At 44.2% G+C, this 22,246-nt stretch overlaps 1 protein-coding gene and 1 long non-coding RNA gene across 4 annotated transcripts in view; one reads left to right on the plus strand and one right to left on the minus strand.

The window, feature by feature from the left end:
• Pkhd1 (PKHD1 ciliary IPT domain containing fibrocystin/polyductin) overlaps nucleotides 1-22,246 on the minus strand; it is a 544,477-nt gene that overhangs the window by 481,716 nt on the left and 40,515 nt on the right. For all 3 annotated transcript variants that reach the window (XM_029477026.2, XM_021159032.3, XM_085835877.1), the window contains exons 12-20: nucleotides 11,931-12,032; nucleotides 10,363-10,458; nucleotides 7,858-7,999; nucleotides 7,159-7,273; nucleotides 5,892-6,170; nucleotides 4,166-4,255; nucleotides 3,988-4,078; nucleotides 2,724-2,866; nucleotides 254-381 (exon numbers count right to left, since the gene is read on the minus strand). In XM_029477026.2, coding sequence (XP_029332886.1) covers nucleotides 254-381; nucleotides 2,724-2,866; nucleotides 3,988-4,078; nucleotides 4,166-4,255; nucleotides 5,892-6,170; nucleotides 7,159-7,273; nucleotides 7,858-7,999; nucleotides 10,363-10,458; nucleotides 11,931-12,032 — 1,186 coding nt within the window. The remainder of the gene's footprint in view (nucleotides 1-253; nucleotides 382-2,723; nucleotides 2,867-3,987; nucleotides 4,079-4,165; nucleotides 4,256-5,891; nucleotides 6,171-7,158; nucleotides 7,274-7,857; nucleotides 8,000-10,362; nucleotides 10,459-11,930; nucleotides 12,033-22,246) is intronic.
• On the plus strand, nucleotides 19,850-21,954 carry LOC147006011 (uncharacterized). Its single transcript, XR_015046736.1, has 2 exons — nucleotides 19,850-20,614; nucleotides 21,704-21,954. It is a non-coding gene; the product is annotated as an uncharacterized LOC147006011 (long non-coding RNA).

Here is a 22,246-nt window from a genome sequence, read left to right on the forward strand (position 1 = left end):
ATCTCTCATGTCAAAGAATGTCTTGAACACTCTGTCCTAAATGTGATGCTAGCATTCTGTCAGACTCCTTCTATGTTCATAACATTTTCTCTTAAGTGAAACTGCTTTGTCAAGTAGAATAATCTCAAAGCCCCGAGTTAGTACCTAAGGCCCAAATGGAATACTCAGTATCTCACATGAACCATTGTCCCCAAGACAGCTGCTCCAGGCCCGAGGAGGCAGAATCCTCTCCCACCTTCTCCCCCATGGTTACCTCTCAGGGTGGGGATCAGTAAGACTCCAGTCACAGGTGATATTCTTCATGATATTTTCGAAGCCAAATAGGAAAGAAACAGTCACATCCAGGGTCTTGTTCATATGGCCTCTGTATGCAAGGCACAGCTGTAGATACCAAATATGCCCTTCAATATACACTGCAGGAAGCTTCAATTGAGACCCAGTGTGAGGAGAGCTTGCTGCATTCTATGCAAATGTCTGGGTGCTATATTCCCCCAGCTTCCAGTCTAGCAGGAAGCATAAAGCGTTGTTCTTGACTTCCTCAAGGAAGCCAGAAAATACTACATAACTACTTTCTCTGAGGCCAAAAGAAAATGATGATCAATGGAGAGCCTTTTCAAAGATCAATACTATGCTCAGCAATAAGGACTTTAAAGCACATCAATTATAAAACCCCTGCTTTAACCCAGGCACCTGTGGGTCTTCAGCAAGTCACAGATTCTGTCCTGTTCTTCCTTCTGCTTTCATTCCCGGCATGCCTGATTTCTAAACTCAATACAAAACCAAAAGTGTTTGGCATGAGAGGGCTTTGGAGGAGGGATTTCTAGCCTACACATTGAGAAAGCAGAGTGACCATTGAGAAAGCTGTCTTTTACAGTATGGGACATTTAACAGCATCCCTGGACTCTGCTTACTAAATGTCAATAACAATTCTCCCAATATGACAAGCAAAAATATTTCTCTGCATTTCCAATTCTCCGCTAAAGGTTGCCCAACTCTCCCCTAAAGGTTGTACCCATCAGCATTCCTCTGCAATAGAGAAGAGGTTGAAGATGGGTGGGTCCGTGGCCTGAGCCAGTGAGCCCAATACCCATTACATCTCAACTAGGAAGGATGCAGGTTATCATGAACTCTGATATCCCATACACACTGACTTCGGTTCCAGAACCAATAAGCTGCACATGTTTATGAAGATGGAAGAGGTACCAAGCCAAGAATGTAAGAAGTGCTCAAGAGGGTCTGAAGAGATGGCATAGCAGTTAAGAGCAATGGCCACTCTCCCAGAGGACATGGATCCAATCCCCAGAACCCTCATGGTGGGTCATAATCATCTGTAGATCCAGTTCCAAGGAAGCTAACACCCTTTTCTGGCTTCCACAGTTACCAGAACACCTATGCAAATACATACAGAAAAAAAAAACCATACACATGTGATAATTTTAAAAAAAAAAATAGGTTTTCAAGAATTGGGCTAACTTTCCTAAACTAGTATAATTATTATCTTATAATTATTTTAAAATTATCATTTAGTAATAATTATGCATTGTAAATAATTATCCTTATAACACTGATAGCTCCCATCCCTAATCACAGAAGCATCTTGCTGCAGACAGAAACCACCACAGAAATCCACAACTGGTCAGAAGTGCAGAAAACTGAACACGGAGTTCCCAGCCTGGGATCTACAACACGACACAACCCCTACACTTAAGGCTCAAAAACATTTCGGAACAGGGGACAGAAAGATGCTAAGAGCCAGAGGACCAGAACATCAGCCACAAGATGATATTTTTTATATATGACTGGAAAGCTACACCCATGCAATCCAATACAGTCACCTGAAAAAGGCCTGCATGATGACAAAACCAGGTCCCCTTCCAAATGTGGATGAGGGAGAGATCACAGGCAATTAGGGGCTGCTGAGAGGGGGAGAATCCATCTTCTTCAGGGACCAGCCCGCCAATAGGTGATCCAATCCCAGGTAGTCAGCTCCAAACACACATACACATAGGAAATACTAAATGGACGCTGAAGGAAGTGCGCATGTGCTTATGCATGTGTGTGTGCGTATGTGTAATAACTAACAGAACAGGTAATGAACTTGGGAGGGAATAAGGAAATACAAAAAGAGTTGGAATATGGAGAGGGTAGAGTGAAATGTATGTAAATGCAGTACTTAGGTATGAATTCTTCTAATTAAATAAATAGAAAAGGGGGCAGGTATATCCATCGATCAACTAGTTTATTACATTAATTGCAATAATGAAGATGATAACTACCCTCAACTGAGTCCTCTCTGCTGCAAAATATGTTTACTATGATTTTCACTGCATTCCTGAGAGCCAGACAACAACAATAACCATTTTAGAGATGAGTAAGTTAAGACATGTCGGACTTCAGTAAGACATTAAGAACACCAGGATGTAGACTTAGGCTTCCAAGTCAGAGTCCACCGGCAATGTCTTCACTATTCCTCAAGCTGGGAGAGCAAAGACAAGAAAGATCTGACCAAATAAACATTCCCATAGGCCATCTAGCTAACAGTAACCTCAGGTACCCATGCAAAAGTCGGAACTTGGAGATGGAGCTACAAAATTTAAAACTTCAGCTCAAAATGCACTGTACAAATCACTGAAGTCATTCCCTTGTGCTTCCATTATTTTGGTTTCGAGCCCACGGAATAATCCCAACATGCCAAGCCCAGAGACATGAAGATGGACACTCACATACGGGTATCGATCCAGCTGATAGCCCTTGTCAGCAGCCTCTGGAATTAGGATAAGATGTCCAAGTTGACCAAGGCTGAATCTGCCACAGAAGGGTTCAGTTGAACTAGTGAGGACCCCATCAGACCTGGAGCCTTCTAAACCTATATATAATGCAAATGCATAGAAACACAGGCAAAGCCATGAAATACAACAGTATATGTACAGGAAATGAACAGTAACATTGGCCCCTCAGCCTAGAGAGAGATGGGAAGAATTCACAAGCCGTGAACCCCCAATTGGGAGGTTGTAGCTATGAGAAACCCTTTCTGGCTGCCACAGAACATGGAATACTAATAAACATCTTCTCTGTGTGCCAAGACATGAAAAGCTATTGAGAAACAAGAGAAAGGGAAATGGCAATAGAAAAATGGTTATTTATCAATTTATTTTATATGTATGTGTGACTGAGTGTATGTAAGTGTACCTGTACATGTAGGAACCAAGAGATGTCAGTCAGAAGAGGATATAGAATCACCTGGAACTGGAGTGCAGGCTGGGAATAGAACCTGTGCCCTATGCAAGAGGGGTAAATGTTCTTAACCACTGATCCATATCCCTAGCCCCTCCATAAAACTTTAGTTCACTTTAAGAATAGTTTTTTAGAATGCACTGGCCAGTGATGGGGGGGAGGGGTAACAAAGCACATTAGCACATTATAAGAATTTTTGTCTGTATTCTTATATAATAATTCTTCTGTGTCCCCTAGAAACGGTGCTGCACACTTGTAGTCCCAGCTACTCAGGAAGCAGAGGAAGGAGGATCACATGTTCAAGGCTGATCTGAACAACTTGGTGAGATCTTGTATTAAAACTTTTTTTTTAATTAACAGGGCATCAGCATGGCTCAACAGAAGAGCTCAATCTGCAAAGCCTTGTAGTTTAATCTCCATCAGCACACCAACAAAAATCACTGATATGCATTTCAATTTTTCACTAAAAAAGATTTTTTTAAAAAAAAGTTGCTACATGCTCTATTTTTTCTCCCTGTTTACAGTAAACTCTCTAGATGGTGTTTCTCACCACTGAACTGTCAAGAAGAATGGACCCCAAGCATCTCCCTCATGCAAAGCTACTCTCCTGGCCACTCTACTCCATCCAGACCAAGTAACCATGCCTTTATTTGGCTCTATTAGCACTTTTGGTCACAAATAGAGATGGTTCCTATGTTATAAGAGAGAACGGTAATAGAAGAAAGGACCAGAACTTGTCAACAGAGGAGCCACCTTGCTCAAATCCAAGCCGGAGAAGAACACGGGCCGAAAAGGGTGCCAGATTGCATTTCACCACAAGCAACTCTTCAATGGTGGTTTGGATCTATCAAGATGAATAAAAATGCAGTCATTCAACCATCAGGCCTAAAAACCACCCCTTTTACCTTCGCTTTTGAAAGAAGACCCTCACCTGTTGGGCTGTGGCATTTGCAGGAACTGGTTCGCTGGAGACATTGCCCCAAGTAAGGATAAAGTTTCCTTTACCTGACACATTCAACACCTAAAAAGTCAAGAGATACAAAGTTCACTGACTCACAGGGACTTCAGTCAGACAGTCTGTCTAGGGAGAGAGCACAGCTCCTCAACAGGCTGTTTCCATCTATGGTTTCAATTTTCTAAATACATATGCTCTAGAAATCTCTGGAAAACAGCATCACCACCTTATGAAACTTTCCTTGGAGTGATGTCAATGATTGGGTCCATATTTGTCTGTGGTGCTTTTTCTAGAGTACTTGACTTAAAAGTGGCCACTGGGAGTCATACTTTTGAGAGTAAAGGTGGCCACTGCCCATGTATCTTTTGAATCTTCTTGACAAATGTTTCCTCAAAGGAGTAGCCTGAGAAGCAGAAGCCAGCACATGCCATACCCCTCCCTCAAAGGGGCTCATCCGGTCTCTGTGCTCCCAGCAGCTGTGCTCTCCTAGCCACATTATGCTTTCGTCCTGAGGTAGGACTCATTAACTATTTGTTCTGTGCTGCTTTCCTCGGTGGTTCTTCATGCTCCTGTTACGACTTAGCCAGAAGCAGCAGAAGGTGAAGTCCACATACATTCACCTCTGTATAGGAAAAGTGAATGACAGCAGAAGGTATATTGAAGTTGCTCAACAAAGACATGGAGTACGACCAAAAGACTCAAAGTACAACCTTGACAGAGCAGACACAAAAACACAGCACATAGGGAAACAAGTCCAGAATGGGTCCAAAAGCTATAGTGTTTCAGTGTTTCATGTGTTGTAAGTGTGTGTGTGTGTGTTCATGTCTGCCTGTCTGTGTGTGTGTGTGAGAGAGAGAGAGAGAGAGAGAGAGAGAGAGAGAGAGAAAGAAAGAAAGAAAGAACAAATGAACGAGAGAGAGAGAAAGAGAGAGAGAGGAAGGAAGGAAGGAAGGAAGGAAGGAAGGAAGGAAGGAAGGAAGGAAGGAAGGAAGGAAGGAAGAGAGAGAGAGAGAGAGAGAGAGAGAAAGAAAGAGAGAGAGAGAGAGAGAGAGAGAGAGAAAGGAAAAGAGAGGAGAGAGTCTGAACGCTGAGGCTGGAAAGTTGGACACTGGCTACTTATTCAGAAGACCTGGGTTCAATTCCCAGTGGTCACATGGTGGTTCACAACTATCATAATTCCATTCTCAGTTCCAGGGAATCCCATACCCTCTTCTGGTCTCCATAGGCACCAGTCACACACACATAGTGCACAGATATATTCAGACAAGATAATCACACATAAATCTAAAAAAAAAAATGTAAAGACTTATCTAGAATTCAAATATTTCAAAAATACGTCAGCAAGAAAGATATTCTCAATAATAAAGACACATTCAGGAAATGTATTCATCTGATCAGCAAGATGTACCTGTGTTGGATATCTGGGACCAACATGGTTAAAGGACAGAGCCAACCCCTGCAAGTTGTCCTGTGGCCTCCACACATAAGCCTTGGAACTCGCATACACATACACATAAATAAATAATGTCCAAAAATGAACAAAAGAGAAGGAATTTTAGTCTTTATGACCCTATATCCTATATCTGTGGCAGAGAAATTGCAGTTGTGCCTCAGGTTTCCTTATTCTCTGCCAGATGTACTACTGAGGAAGGCTCTACTCTTCCTGTGGCTAGCTTTCCTGGGACTGGAAAGACACGCAGACCTGTATTTCTGGAAGTCTCTGGGCTTGGGCTCGGATCTGGTGTTTCTCCAGAAGGTAAGTGTTGACCACATCTGGATTCAGCCAGGTGTTGTGGATCTGGACACCAATTCTCATCCCTCGGCTGGGAGCTATCCCATGCTGCTCTGCTTCCAAGTAGTACTTGGCTCCGCCCTGCAGTTCTAGCTTGGTTGTCTTCCTGTGCCAGCTCCCTTCATTCCCGATCTGCTCCCAAGAGTCAAACCAGTCAGCAGTGCCAACCCCAACAGAGGCCACTTCTACCTGTGCCCAAATAAGCAAATCAGGGTCAGCATAATGAACCTTCCATGCATTTTGTTCTCAAATAATGAGCATTTGAAAAGCTACCAACATGAAGTTTTTAAGTAATCACTTTTCCAACAACATAGCCCTCTCACTTTGGCTCTGTGGCTATGTTTGCTTCTCCACTCTGCTTCCTCTCTCTCTCTCTCTCTCTCTCTCTCTCTCTCTCTCTCTCTCTCTCTCTCTCTCTCTCTCTCTCTCTCTCTCTCCCTCCCTCCCTCCCTCCCTCCCTCCCTCCCTCCCTCTCTCTCTCTCTCTCTCTCTCTCTCTCTCTCTCTCTCTCTCTCTCTCTCTCTCTCTCTTTCTCAAGTGCAATGTATTTGAGTTAGAACCTGTAAGTTATATTTACAAACAGCCCCTGTCCTTATACCCTATGTCTGTGTGATGCTGTATAAAGATAGTATTAAACCCTAGAAAGACCTGGAATGGTACTAGCTCATCTAAACCCATAACTTTCTCCAGCAAGACAATCTCAGGGAGCAGACTAAGGACATCATGGGTCTCTGATAATGGCACAAGTGGATGCTGGGAGCTTTCTAAAGGCACAAGGCTGATAGAGCATTCCTACACAATGCTAACCCAAACCATGGGGAAAACACAAGTTTTTCAGTTAAACCAATCTGATTTTGAATTGTGAACTCTTCTCTTATTATTCAAGTGGTCCTGAACAGGCCATACAATTCTCCAAAACCTCATTTTCTCATCTAGAAAGTGGAGATATGCATATTTCACAGAGATAAATATTACTAGCAAACTGTAAAAATGTAGCATGATACTGGGCTTACAATACCATTATAGTCATCAAAATTGCCTTTGCAGCAATTAATATCCATGGTCTGCCAGGGGTGCTTTACAGCCATAGGACAGAAGACCTTTATCTATGATCCTTTCTTCTTTCAAGGGCAAAGGATGATGAAGCAAGGGAAGGTAACCCAGAGAAGGTGAATACCTTGCTCCTTGGCTCCTCTGAAGAACTGAAACACAAGGAAGCTTGGCTGTCTGCCTGGATCCAGAATGTGTAATTGTTTGTCTGTGGAGCCACGAAGAACCCACTGAGCCGTGCTCTGTAACATAGAAGAACACAGAATCAGCTGAGACTAAGCAAGGCCTGGATCCCCGAGCAGCATACAGCAGCTTTTGCACTTGGCTCTTCATTATAGAGATGACAAGAAAAAAAAAAAAAACCTGACTCTTATACCACAGGATTATTCTGAAGTTTCTAGAAAAAGCAAAGCACACCTGTCTAGTCTCCTGAGCACCCACACACACACACACACACACACACACACACACACACACACCCCTACTTTATAGTTTACACACAGCCCATTGGAGCTGTATCATCTCTCAGACAAGCATGACCGTAGCACAGAACAATGTGGAGGTTTGCACTTATCTCCAAAGCATATTTAGACTTACAGGAAATATGGGTTTATCCTTTGCTCTATATTTGGTTGTATATCTACAAAAGGTCATATGATCAGCAAAATGACCAACACTGGTTGAGAATGTCGTCAAGTATTCCTCGTGCTGAACTGGCTCGTGTGACAAATGATCCCCTACAAATATCACTGCTTTCTTCCCTGTATCCTAGCTGGCCTGAATCAGTCAATCTGCACCTGCTATAGATTCCCAGTCCATAACATACCTGAAAGGTCTCTCTTCCTTTGACCAAAAGCCAGATGGAGAACTGGCATTAGGAACTATCTGCCACCTGTACCCTGGGGTGGCTTCAGTCAGCGCCACATCCTTAGTAGCATCTCCAACTTCAAAAAGGAGTCCTCGATTGCCTGTAAGATATATATATATAGATAGATAGATATAGATATAGATATAGATATAGATATAGATATAGATATAGATATAGATATAGATATAGATATAGATATAGATATAGATATAGATATAGATATAGATATAGATATAGATATATCCCATAACCACCAGACAGTGTTCCTCCTCACAACAAAGCCCCCTCACAAATTACAAGGTGAATGGCTTTGCAGACACTTTCTGGGATGGTGAGTCTTCAGAGGCCAAGAAGGGGTAGTCCTATGCAGAGACTAGGAACTTTCTAGAAAGAAAGAAAAAAAAAAATCCCCGGGTAGTAGGTAGATTCTTGGAAAGATCAACTTAATGAGAAACATTAAGGAGAGATTTTCTCAAAGGAAGGGAAGAGGAGGGGAGGAAGACTTTCAGCTGCCATGCTACAGAAGAAGACCATGTCTTAGAAAGAGCATGAATGAACAAACACTGCTGTTCTGAAAGGTGGCCTGTGTGGCACTAATGTGTGACATTGTCTGACTTTGTGCCTTCTTAGGCTGAACTTGAAGTTGAAGGCCTGATTCAGCCTGCAAGTTCTATTTCTTAAAATCCCCTTTTCCCAGAAAGATTTTCCAGTCCTTCAAGTTTTTTTAAGTGTCATGACCTCAATGTGTGGTCCTACACACAAGGCCGGTTGGCGGCATAGTTTGATTATGTGGTATTTTAACTGATGTTGCACTTATATCTTTATACTTTGTGTTAAGCAAGCCTTGAGGCAAAAGGCACTGGGCATTGATACTGGATACCTATCTTTATCAGTGCTGGACAGTCATCCCGGATAGTCACTAAAGTTCTAGATGTATTTAACTGTGTATTCAGATTTGTGGTCTATCATTTACTAGGTGTGAGGTTTGCAGGCATTCCTCAATACCCTGAGTCTCCATTCACTCATACATCGAAATAGGGCTGGTAAGAACCAGAAACAATATTCAAAGACTATAGGATCTGGAAATAGAGTAATTACTCGATAAAGGTTACCTATTATAACTACTATTATAAACTACTAATGTTGCTCATTAGCTCCTAAAGTGGATCATAAATACGGGGTAAGCATAGAATTCAAAGCATGTTAAGAAAATCACTTTAACTCTGAGATTCCTAACCTCTGTCCTGTTGCTGTTTTAGTCTGGGCAGCTCTGTTGTTGGGCTGTGCTATACACTGAAGTATGAACTGCATCCCTGGTTTGAACTCATTAGATGCTAATATCATCTTATCCCCTAAGGGCAAGAATCAGCCATGTTGGAGAAGCCCTGCTTTGAGTGTTTTTTTGCCTTACTTCCACAGGACAAACTTCAACAGCTTTTCAAAAAGGGTATCACTTACTCAAATAGCTGCTTTCAGGAAATGATCCTACCATGAGTACAGCACCTAAAGCAGGAAATGCTCAACAAGGGAACCACCTTCTGCTTCCTGACGCAGGAAACACACTTTCTCTGCATCACTTGCTTCAGTACTTTGGTTTCCTTGGGTGGGAGCTCTCCTTAAGTAAACACTGGCAGTCTGGGAGCTCCAGAATTCTCAAGACAGACCTTTGCATTTCTCTCTACACACCAAAAGGACTGTCTTTAGGAAGGCTTCACTCCTGCAGGGCAATTTTGCCTATAAGTGCTGAGCCTTTCTAATTGGCTTGCTACATCTTTGAGCATTAGGTCAGTGCCTCATGCACAGAACAGCAACCCGTGGTTCTTGACAGAGCAACATGCCAGCCTTCCTTATCCTTAAGTGAACTGGAGCCTCTAGTGCTAATGCCTAGCAGAAAATGTGGGAGCTTCAAACAAATGAAGACAGGTGGAACCTGCTGCCTTGCCTCCTCCATGGGTGTCTCCTGGAGGCAGATGCTGGTGGCCATGTCACCTCACATACCCATTTGTGATATCAACAGAAAAAAATGCCCACAGGGGAAATAAACAGCATTTAAATATACTCCATTGTGCCTTTCTCTTTGATCTACCTACTGCTGCTGCTATGAACAGAGAAGAGCATGCTCCACTGCTCCTGTCTCCTTGGTCCATAAACAAACAACCTCCCTACCAAATGCAGAGAGACAGTTTGGGGATTCCATTCAGTAGCCACGGTGTCTTGGTGGCAGTTATATTCTGCCTGAAGTCTACTGCTTAGACATATGGTGGGGGCTAGGAATGTAGTGCCAAACAGGAACAAAATGAGGCTAAGATATTCCCTGATATGATAGGCTTGATCATGGCATTGGGGATCTAATTAGTCACACTGCTGAAACAGAATTCAAGCATGTTTCCTTCTACTCCCTGGATCCTTGAGACAAAGCATGGCAGTGGAGAATTTACTGTGCAGCCCTAGCGATTTCCTTACCTGCCTGAGGAGCAGTGAGCCGTGCTTCATTTCCTGGAGCCCTGGTAGTGCACTCAATCTTCCTGGGAGACACATATCTAATATCACATGGGATGCCTAAGGAGAATTTTAAAACCTATAAATATACCTGTAAATAAACATACAAACACACACACACAAACACACCATGCCATGCCACAACACATGTATGCATGCCACGGAGGCAACCCACGCCACAACACCACGCACTCACTCACGAGTGTGCAGTGGGAGAAAAGGCTGAAAGGGTCCTATTGATATAAAGGGCAGGGTCTGGATAGTAGCAAAAGTTGTCACTCTGACAGAAGGTCAGGAAAGGGACTGTGCAGAGCACCAGGGGTGGAATATGGAGTGTGGCCGGCTGTGAGCAAGCAAGTCACACAGAGCAATTCCATTCCACAGGGAGGTGCTGACCCTCTTGCTCTGTGGGGTGGGTGAGTGCAGCATGAGGGTGTCAGAAGCACCCCTGTTTCAAGACAAAGGGTTCTAGAGAGGCACCACCAAGCGGTTTCCCAAGGGAACTCTCCAGAGGAGACTGCATAGGAAATGCCCATCCACTACTGCCAAAGATGAAGAGAAGGGCTGTTTTTAATCAAAGAAGACCTTTGGGGCAAGGCAGATATGCTTTCTCTTCCATGCATCCATAGGACAGATATGCACATATGCTGAGTCTTCCTGAAGGCCATCCTGTCAATGTGGCACATGTGCAAGGTGACAGGACAAACATCACACCCGGTTGCTAACACATACAGGGAAAGACCTTAGAAGAATCAGATATCAAAAAGGACAAAGGACAAATCCAGAGCCAATGGCAGGCTGTGTATGGGAGGCACACACCTTCTGTCAACCCTGACAGCTTGAGTTTGATCCCCAAGATAAGGAGAGAATCCACTCCAAAAAGCTACCCTCTGACCTCCACAGGAGCGTTGTGGCATACATTCACACACACACACACACACACACACACACACACACACACACACACACTCATCCACCCACACACATACCACATGCACATACACTCACTCATACACATAGACACCACACCACACACATACACATATACACACATATACACACAGCACACCCCACACATACCACAGACACATAACATACAAATATATTCATCCACATCTATACACACACTACATACATACATACATACATACATATATACATACATACATACATACAAGTTTCAAATGTAAGACAGCTTCCCCTCACAGCCATGAGCCAAAAGAGATTTAAAAAGAAAAGAAAAGAAAAGAAAAGAAAACAAACAAACAAAACCTACAGCCTAGAGAATTTAAAACTGAAGCTGGGCATGGTGGCGCACACCTTCAATCCCAGCACTTGGGAGGCAGAGGCAGGCGGATTTCTGAGTTCGTGGCCAGCCTGGTCTACAGAGTGAGTTTCAGGACAGCCAGGGTTATACAGAGAAACCCTGTCTCGAAAAACAAAAACAAAAAACAAAAAAAACAAAAAACAAAAAAACAAAACAAAACAAAACAAAAAACCTGAACCATTTTCAGCCATTTCAGCATAATTACCTGCAATGCTAACCCGGGCAGAAGGGTCAAAGAAATCTCCTGTAATGATGATATCTGTTCTTCCCCCAAGGCTCCCAACTTTTGGAAACACGGATAAGATTTCTGCAAGAGTATATAAAATGGGAGCTTCTAAATATGTAATGTGATGTGACCCAGAGAAATCACCACCACTCAATTCTTACACTACAAGTTAAGCAACAGTTGAAGAATTTCTATAGTCATTTTAATGTGTTGTGCCCCGATTCTGTGGAAATCCAGGAGCTCAAGAACTTCTTATGCAATCATGCATAAGAGTCTTTTAATTTTGGACCACAAACCTTCCCACAGGGCAGGACAGGAGTGTGACCACAAGCTTGAAAGGTTGGGCACTTGTATACAGCGTAGTTAGAGATTCTTTGAATAATTAGGGTGATGGGGGAAGGCGGGGGGAGGCAAGTCATAACTCAAACACAAACACGGTATCACTTGGTAGGGCTGAGTTGTGTGGCTGAAAGGGGGATTCTTCCGACCTAAAGATTATCTTTATGAGGCTATCAGGAACTAGTTTTATGGCCAGCCATAACTGTCTGTGACCTCTGATCACCTCCCTTCTATAATTTAAATGTGGGACCCTAATCTCCTTTTTTCCAAGGACAGGTGCCAGCTATACCTGGAAAGCACCCAGCCAGTTATCAGGGAGAGAGAGTGTTAGCCTTGGTGTCACAGAGGAGAGGGAGGCTGTCTTCCTCTCACTCGCACCTGTGACTCCTGGAGTTCTCTCAGAGCATCCAGGGAAGGGGAGGAAGGCCTGAGTTTGCTGCATGGGGGAGCAGGGTTTGGGGAAAGCAGAACTTCTGATTCTGCAGAAAAACACAGAGGCAAGTTGCCTGTGCACCCCACAGTGCTTGCTGTGGGAGAGAGTCTGGGGTGGGGGAAGTGGAACTTCTGCGAGAAAGTGCAGAAGAAAGCACGCCTGTGCACTTCAAATGCACATAATAACAAAGGGGCTATAAATATATGTTATACAGACAGGGTCAGAAGTTATAAGGACGGTCACTCACAGTATCAGCAAAGGTCCCTGCATCTCTTATGCTTTCTTATGAAGTATGTCTCTTCACATCAAGGATTTAACATTGGAAGAGAGTAGTGTACACCACAAGGAATGCACTAGCTAAGACTTTCTTTACCCAGTCCTTTGGTCTTCTCCAGGTGTATACAATGCCTTACTCATTCTTCCTTCAAGCTGAATACCCTGTAGCAATGTGAAACATACCCTAAAGGTTTTTATGCTACCCTTTCCTAAGAGATTTTTTTTTTAATTATGTGTATATGGGGACGGGGAGGTGCCGTGCTTACAGAGGCCAGGAGATGACACCAGATTATCTTGGAGCTGAAGTTATAGGTCATTCTGAGCTCCCTCCTGGGGGTGCTAGGAAATGAACTCAGGTCTTCTACAAGATCAGTGTGTGCTCTTGACCACCAAGACATCTCTCCGGCCTCTCATCCTTTCTTTAGATATTAGTTTAAAGTCTGATTGCTTCCACGGGAAAGAAGAGTTGTTCTCTTTGATAAATGAAGTATAAACGTATATGTCTTCATAGTATAATGTATAGTGGGCATATATTCAGACATGGCATAAACTAGCACAGGGGCTGGTCATGAATAGTTACGACTTCAAAGTAGTAATCTTTTTTTTTCTAACTTGCTTTGTGCCAGATATCATACATGAATAAAAATGCATTTGAATTACTCTGACATCCCACCCTTTCAACACCCTTCCCTCTCTACAAATCCTTTGCCCACTTTCAAAGCTTCTTGTTTTGTTTAGTGACCCACTGACCTTAACCAAGGTCATTTCTTTGACCGCACATTTAATACTGTCCACTGGCACTTGGTACACTCATCAATGGGTCCAGAAACAAAGACTATGGCCCCTAGTCTTCCAGAATCTTTCAGTAACCAATAATTAAACTTGCAGGCAAGTCTTATGCAGGTCCAGGGTAAGTTTAAGATGGCGGTGACTATGCCATGCCCAGAAGTTGGCATTTCATACCCCTTCTTCCTGTCTCTGGGTTTTTACATTCCTTCTGCACTCTCTTTCATGGTGTTTCCTGAGCCTTAGAGGAAGTAGTTTAGAGCCAAGCACTCAGCCATCACTTATCGGCAGCATCTGGAGCAGCTGTGCATCTCTGCATTCACTATTGTTCACTAGGAAGAGAAGCTTCCTAGCCCTGTAGAACAGCTGTAGGTCGCACCATCTTTTTCCAGCACCCACATAGGGCCTACTCTATTCCATTAGGAACATAATGAGGAATTCAGAGAAGCCCCTTTCTTCAAGCACTTGTCAATGGTAAGGAAGTGTATATATATGGGAGTATAATTACAGTAGGTAATTACATACAGGTCAACAAAATTAAAGAGGCTATGAAGTAGACAAAGGCTTAGGAGTAGATTGTGGTACTGAGTATGTGATGGTTTGTATATGCTCGGCCCAGAGAGTGGCACTATTAGCACATGTGGCGCCGTTGGAGTAGGTGTGTCACTGTGGGTGTGGGCTTAAGACCTTCATCCTAGCTTCCTGGAAGTCAGTCTTCCACTAGCAGCCTTCGGATTGCCAGCTCCTATTGCACCACACCTGCCTGGACCCTGCCATGCTCCCGCCTTGATGATAATGGAATGAACCTGTAAGCCAGCCCCAATGAAATGCTGTCCTTACAAGAGTTGCTTTGGTCATGGTGTCTGTTCACAGCAGTAAAACCCTAACTAAGACACAGTAGAAAAAATACTTTCTGCATATAATATCTGAACTGATTCCTAAAGGGTAAATTTAAACTGACCAAGAAAAGATGAACATGAAAGGTGTACACCTAGTGAGAGTCTCAGCCTTGGGAAGGCTATGGCAATGGTACAACAAACTCAAGGCTAGCTTGGCTATAGAGCAAGACTGTTTTAGGAAGAAAATTAAAATTATAACTGACCACATAAAAGGAAGCGGTGACATTGAAAGCAAATAATAGGCAGAATTGGGGAAGATTACAAAATGCATATTGGTATTACTAGAATATGCAGAGAGATGGGGAAGAGAGACAGGCAGAGAGGAGAGATGGGAAGAAGAGAGGGGAGAAGAGTTAGCATAGAACCACACAAGAAGGAGAGAGACACTTAAGCTGTTTCTCCCAGAAGATGTGACTCCTTTAGAGCAGCAGTTCTCAACTTGTGAGTTGCAACCCACTAGGGGTTCCAATGACCCTTTCACAGGGATCACCTAAGACTGTCCTACATATCAGATGTTTGCGCTATGATTCATGGCAGTAGCAAAATTACAGTTACAAAGTAGCAGTTAACATAATGTTATGGATGAAGATCACCTCAACACGAGGAACTGTATTAAATGGTTGGAGCATCAGGAAGGTTGAGAGCCACTGCTCTAGAGACTGTGCACACTGAAGATGTGTCAGGTATGTGCTTGATGTAGAAAATGCTGGTAGCTGTGCAGAACATGGATCTGCAGGGGATCACCATCGTCAGACACCACCCCTACAAGTCACTAGAGCAAGCTATACTGGAAATTATGGGTCCCCCAAGTACACAGAGATTATAAAGATAAAATAGATGTGTCAACTGGGTATAGTGGCACACACCTTTAATACCAGAAAGTGGAAGTCAGAGGCAGACAGATCTCTGAGTTCGAGGCCAGCCTGGTTTACCTGACATGTTCCAGGATAGCCAGGGCTACAGAAAGAAACATTGTTTAAAAAAATAATAATAAAATAAAACTAAAAATAAAATGGATGTGTTGTATTTAATAAATATGTAAGAATAAAATGAAGAAACTTGTTATTCCATGACCATGATCATAAAAAGGACAGAGAAATGTTGGGTGAATTCAAATATTCTTCCTCACCAACTACTTTAGCCAATCTCTGGAAGAAAAAGGATAAGCTCTACAGTACTCATTTCTGATAGGCTGCATCTGGGCTCAGAAAGACTTAGAGGCTTAACCACACTGGACTAGTTGCAGAATGGCAGTCTTAAGAGGCTAAGCCCCAGACCCTTACGGATTCTCCATATCTCCAAGGATCCCTCCACTATAGAAATGCTTATGCCTGTGAGTCTCCATCCCAAGAGATGTATGACCACAGATAAGGTCAGCCTATTCATCCAGCCCATCAGAACTGCAAATCATAGCAGAATCAAAGAAGCCTGAGGCAGGGTACAGGGTACCCAAGATAACATGCTTCCTGAAATGTGTTGGGTTAAGTGCATGAGGTTTTCCATTTGTGGGGACCTTTGGATAAGTTGCAACCCCCTCCTTTACTCATTTTTCTCAATAGTAACACAAGGGCAATATAGCTATTCTTTAGCTCAGAGAGGTGAATGTTGGAATTATATGCCAAAGACTCAACAAGGATGTAACTTTCATGTTGCTGTCTGTGGCTATATCCATCAGTATTGATGCTTCTTTATACCCACTCTCAAACACATCAGGTAACTAACTGTTTAAAGACAAGAAAGGCAAGGGTCAGAATTCAGTTCCAGTAGGATAGATTGCCTAGAGTACGAATAACATTTGTCCCACATTGTAGAACATTGTCACTTTCTCTTTTGGAAAGGGGGATTTTTGCTGTTTCTAAAATCTGAATCTACCTCACAGACATGTTTTAGGCAGTTTTGAGACTGTATCTCAACCTAGACAATGGGTGCTCTCTTTAAATAGCCAACCTGCTACACAATTGCAAGTCCACAATTTCATGCAACTTTGAAATTTTCAGTGTTCATCTTTTGGTACCAGAGTTATCCCATCAGAGGGCAACAGCATAGCTTAGCATCAGAATAGTCAAGTCATAAACCCCTGGCTGTGAGAATAACCAGAAAGAAGTCCTATTATATTCTTAAGTGCCACTTTCATTCTGTCACTTTTCATAACATACAGGAAGGCACAACTCCCCTTTGTGTCATTTAGTCTATAGCTATATCTTTGTATCTACAATTAAGTCTCTTTGGATATAGTCAAAAATTGCTGGACAGTGCATCGACAAACAACAGATCACATCTGTATCAATAGTGCCATAAGAATGTACTGTTGCTGAAACCTTATTATCATGTAGTGACATCAGTAAGGTTGCTGTAAGGACATATACAACACACAACACACATATGATGTGTGATGACAGTGCATATAAATCTACTATACTACCATTGAAGAAAGAATGTGAAAGAGTTAATTACTGGACACCTGAACTCTCCATGAACTCTTCAGCTCAGAGTTCTCTTACCCCTCCCATCCAGAGATAGTTCCCGGAGCACTCCTGAACTTTTTACCCCAAGGTACCCCCTCCCAATTGGAAACTGCTCCAGGAACATTTTTTAGATAAGGGGTCTCCTGGAAAAAACCTAGTCCTACCCCTCCCAACTGAAGACTATGCCAAGAACATTTTTGAGATAGGGGCCTCCTGGTAATGTTCCAATAGATCGAGTACATTGCCAAAATATAGGACACGACCCCTTGGTTATGTAAAGCCCCTTGGCAGAACACCTTGGTGACGTAAAACTTGTACTTTTTACCTGGCTATTTCCTATAAAAGCTTGTGAAAAGTTTGGGCTAATTGCCGAATCTCCTCTGCGAGTTTCGACCCCAGATATCTGGTATATGTGCTTTTTATGTTCTTTCTTGTCATTGCTTTATTAAATCTTACTCTCTATACATCTTAAGTTCGGTCTCAGTGTCTTCTTGGGTGCGCGGCTGACCCGAGGCTTGAGTAAGTGCCTCCCTTTGGGAGTTTTGGAGTCTTTCATTTGGTGCGTTGGCCGGGAATCAGCGCGTCTACCCAGAGGTCCTGGACCCACTCAGAAGTAAGATTTACTGTTCTGCTTTGGTCTGGTGTCTGTGTTCTGTTAATTTCTGAAAGGCCAGGAAGGCCATTCTGTATGAGCGATCGCTGTTTCGGTTTTGCAGACGCTCAGTGTGCAATGTGCACAGTGAGACCGCGCTCCGGGTAGGAGCGTAGGGTGTGGACAAAAGACAGACGTGTCCAGGAGGTGTCCACCGTCTGTGCGCCCTGGGAGACGTCCCAGGAGGACAAGGGGAGGACTAAGGACGCTTAGTGGACCCCTCTGTGCGAGATCGTGGGTTAGAGTCCCACCTCGTGCTTCAGGTCGCGAGATCGTGGGTTCGAGTCCCACCTCGTGCTTTGGTTTTTTCTTTTTGTCTCAGTCTCGTGTCTGCTTTTGTCGTGTCCACTCTTGTTGTGTCTGCTATTAATCTAGAAATGGGACAATCTGCTGGGTGTGTAGGTGTGGAACTGCTGCATTTGTGTATTCTGAGATTGTGGGTTTATTCTGGCAGTGGCTGTGAGAGGACGACTGTCTATGGCCTCACGGTCGGCACCCCAAAAGAGATGTTCCAAGGGAGACCCTGGAAGGAGTGCCCAGGGTACAGAACAGTCAAAAAGACCTGGCTGTTGCCTGGCAGAGTGAAAAAGAGAGAGAATGTTCTCTCTGCCAGAGCGAGAGTCAATGTGAAATCCGACCCCGTCAGAAAAAAGTGTTTGGCTGGTTGTGTAAGTCCAGGCGTGGACGAGTGTGCTTGTTTGTGGCCACATGACAAGACTGTGTGTGTGTGTGTGTGTTAACCCTTTGTCGACTGTAGACTTGGACTGACGTCAGGACAAAATTTGTCAGCAATGGTTTTAAAAAAGGAAAAAAAGAGAAAAAGAACCATCAGGCCGGTCTTGCCCACCGCGCTCTCGGCGAGGCAGTGCCAGCGGCTCGCAGCGGGCAGGCAGCGCCGGCCAGCCTGGCTGCGGGGCCATCGTGGGGCAAGACCAGCTGCCACCGGCCGACAGGGGCAGCACACGGTCCGCACTCGGCTGGGGAGCCCCAGGCTGTTCAAAAGAGAACCTAGATGCAGAGCCGGCTTTGGCGGCGCAGTTATGCTGGTGGTGAGTGCGGCCGCCTGCCGGTCCCGGAGTGGCCGTGAAGCCTGCCACAGCTGGGGAGGGGCCGACTACAGCCGCCGTCCCTCCTTTGGCCCCCCCAGAGTCTGCCCGCACTCCCTTGTGCCTGCCTGGCTGCGTGCTCCCTCCCCAAAGACAGTGCAGAGAGCACAGGGCGTCTATCAGGTAGTTAAATAGTTAAATTGCTGCCTCTGCCTGCCTGCCAGCGTTTGTTTGCCACTCCCAGGAGTTTACGCTGCATTCCGGCGCGCAGCGGAGACTCGGCGCTGGGCTCTTCACATCAAAGGATCTGTTTTCAGCCTTTGCCTGCCTCTTGGGTGGGAGAAAGGCTCATTCTCCTGCCCCCTGTATCCTGTCTCTTGTTAACTGTTAACAGAAAAAAATTGTGTTCATTTTGAAATATCAGTGGTTTGGTATAGCCAGATGTGAAAACTGCACTCCCTTCTCTGCCCCATGTGTTTTCTCTTCTCAGGCACTGCCCTGAGCTGTGTGAGTTTGTTCTAAGCTCCGGTGAGGGAGACATACAAGGTAAGGAGCACCTGACTGCCAGGCTCTGTTGAGGGTCTCATGTCTGTGGGACTAGAAAATGTCCCATTAATCTGACCTAGGTTATGAAAAGTTACAAAAGTTAAGTGACAGAATATAGATGTAATAATTAGATCCATTGCAGTTAAGAAACAGGAGCAAAGAGAGATAAATGACAAAGATTAGAACTTAGCACAGTGATACTTGCTAATAATACTAGCACTTAGAGATGATCTGTAAGAAATAGGGAGCCAGAAAATTTTAAAAAAAGATAAGAGAAATGAACTGCTGGTCACAAAAGTCAGGGAGACTAGAAAACTTAGTACCTGGCAACAAAAGCAAGCCTTTGGCTAAAGATCAAAGTGTTTACTGTCCTAACAAAAAGAAGAAGAGCCCCCCCTCAAGACAAAACCCTTCACCTGTTCGTGGCTAAAAATAAAGAGATAGAAGAAGGGGTGCTAACACAGAAGCTGAGTCCTTAAAAGAGACTGGTGGTCTACCTGTTAAAAGCAGCTAAAAAGAGACTGTGTTTTCATATTCCTCCACTAACCAATGCAAAGCAAGTTTAAAAGGTTCCTGGACACTGCAGGCCTTTGCAGACTGTGGATTCCAGGTTTTGCTGAATTAAAAAGATGAACAGCCCTTCGTATAAGAAATAAAGAACAACCTTGGATGGCCTTGGATGCTATTGAGACTGCCCTAATGTTGTCCCCAACTTTGGGACTCCTAAATGTGACTGAGAACAAAAGTATTGCCAAAGAGGTTCTTACTCAGAAATTGGGACCCTAAAAGACCAGTGGCACTTGAAAAATTAGACCTGGTGACTGAGGGATGGCCTGCTTGTCTGCATATAGTGGCTTCTGGTCAGGGACACATGATTCAATTGTTTCCCTGGCTGATGGACACATTATTAGAGCTTTTTGTTGACAGAATAAGACCTACTCATCACTCTGACATTCTGGCAGAAGGAACTTTGGCTCAGAAGGCTGAACTCCTGGCGCTAACCCAAGCCCTGCGGTTGGCTGAAGGCAGAGACATCAAAGACAAAGAAAAATTCTGGCCCTCCTAGAAGCTCCTGAATGAACTGGGTGAGTTGGGATATCGGGTATCGGCTAAGAAAGCTCAGCTATGTCGTACCGAGGTGCCGACGACGGAAAGCGGTGGCTCACCGAAGCCAAGGAAAAGGCTGTGATGCTGATCCCAACCCCCACCACCCCGCGCCACGTGAGTTTCTGGGAACGGTGGGCTTTTGCAGATTCTAGACTAAAGAAAAAGTCCCATTCACCTGGACTGAGGAACACCAAAAAGCCTTTGACAGCATAAAGGCAGTCTTGCTTGCAGCCCCCGCTCTGGCTTTGCCAGATCTGACTAAGCCTTTTACCCTACACGGATGGCAGTAGCCTCATGGTTAAAGGTAAGCGGAAGGCGGGGACAGCAGTGCAGCAGTGGACAAAAAGCAGGTGATCTAGGCCAGCAGCTTCCCTAAAGAGACTTCAGCCCAAAAAGCTGAACTTGTGGTTTTGATACAAGCTTTATAAATGACACTGACAGCGGGTATGCTTTTGCCACTGTATGGAACAATATGCAGACAAAGAAAGCTGTTGACATCTGCAGAAAAAGACGTTCTCAATATGGATAAATGATACTGCTCACATAGTCATCAAGAAGACTATTAAAGAAAATTTTTTCCAAGGTTCAGAGTGCCAAAAGCAATAGTTGCCCAGGTAAGTCAGGGTGTGGCCAAGCATTTAGAGGTCAAATAAAAATTACATTGTGTGTATAGACCTCAGAGCTCAGGATAGATAAAAATTAGTTTAAAACTCTAAGACGGACCTTGACAAAATTAATCGTGGAGACTGGCATGGACTTGGTGTTCCTTCCCTATGTCCTATCTCTTGATTCAGTTTTACTCTGTTTAAGATCCTTTATGAAACTCCTATGCCCATCATAGTCTCAAATGATGTGTTTAAACCTATGTTGTTAATAATGCTCTGTATGCTAAGTTAAAAGGGCTTGCAGGTGGTACAGAAAAAAAGTCTGGTCACAACTGGTTACAGTGAACGAGCTGGATATCCCAAGGACATCTCACCAGTTCCAGCCAGAGATCTGATCTACGTGCACCTGCGTCATGCCCAGACCCTAACTAAATTAGTTATTGAGACTGGCGGTAAAGACTGGGTGACCCTCCTTCCCTTTGTGCTTCTCAGAGTCCGAAACACACCTGGACGTTTTACTTCTTTGACTGAGTCTAGCAGGATATTGGATCCCTGTGTTGACTCTTTCTCACCCTCTGCTCTGTTTACCCATTTAAAGGCCTTGGAGGTTGTCAGAACACAGATCTGGGACCAGATCAAAGAAGCTCATGCACCTGAGACTACAGCAGTTCGGTCCTTGTCAGATGACATCGCACCGGCACTCTTGAGCCTCGGTGGAAAGGACCATATCTGATACTGCTAACAACTCCACGCCTCCCACGTCAAGAAGGCTCCTAGCCAGGGTAGAGGCAACCATGAAGACAACTGGACGGTGGCAACTACTGACAATCCTCTTAAACTTCGCTTGTGTCGTGGGGGCCACCCTAAGCCTAGGGAACGACAACCCTCTTGCCCCGATTCAACAGTCATGGGAAGTACTTAATGGGGAGGGAAACATTGTATGGGCAATCACTGCAGCACATCCCCCTTGGACTTGGTGGCCTGATCTCACACCTGACATTTGTAAGTTAGTAGCAGGATCTCCCAATTGGGACCTCCCTGACCATACTGATCTTAGTAACCCACCCCCTGAACAGCGGTGTGTTTCAGGTGGAATAGGGAACATGTATGGGTGTTCAGGGCAGTTCTACCGGGCTAATCT

The sequence above is a fragment of the Mus caroli genome, unplaced genomic scaffold (genome assembly GCF_978045245.1).
Source record: "Mus caroli unplaced genomic scaffold, Mus_caroli_1 scaffold_1, whole genome shotgun sequence".
NCBI lineage: Eukaryota > Metazoa > Chordata > Mammalia > Rodentia > Muridae > Mus > Mus caroli.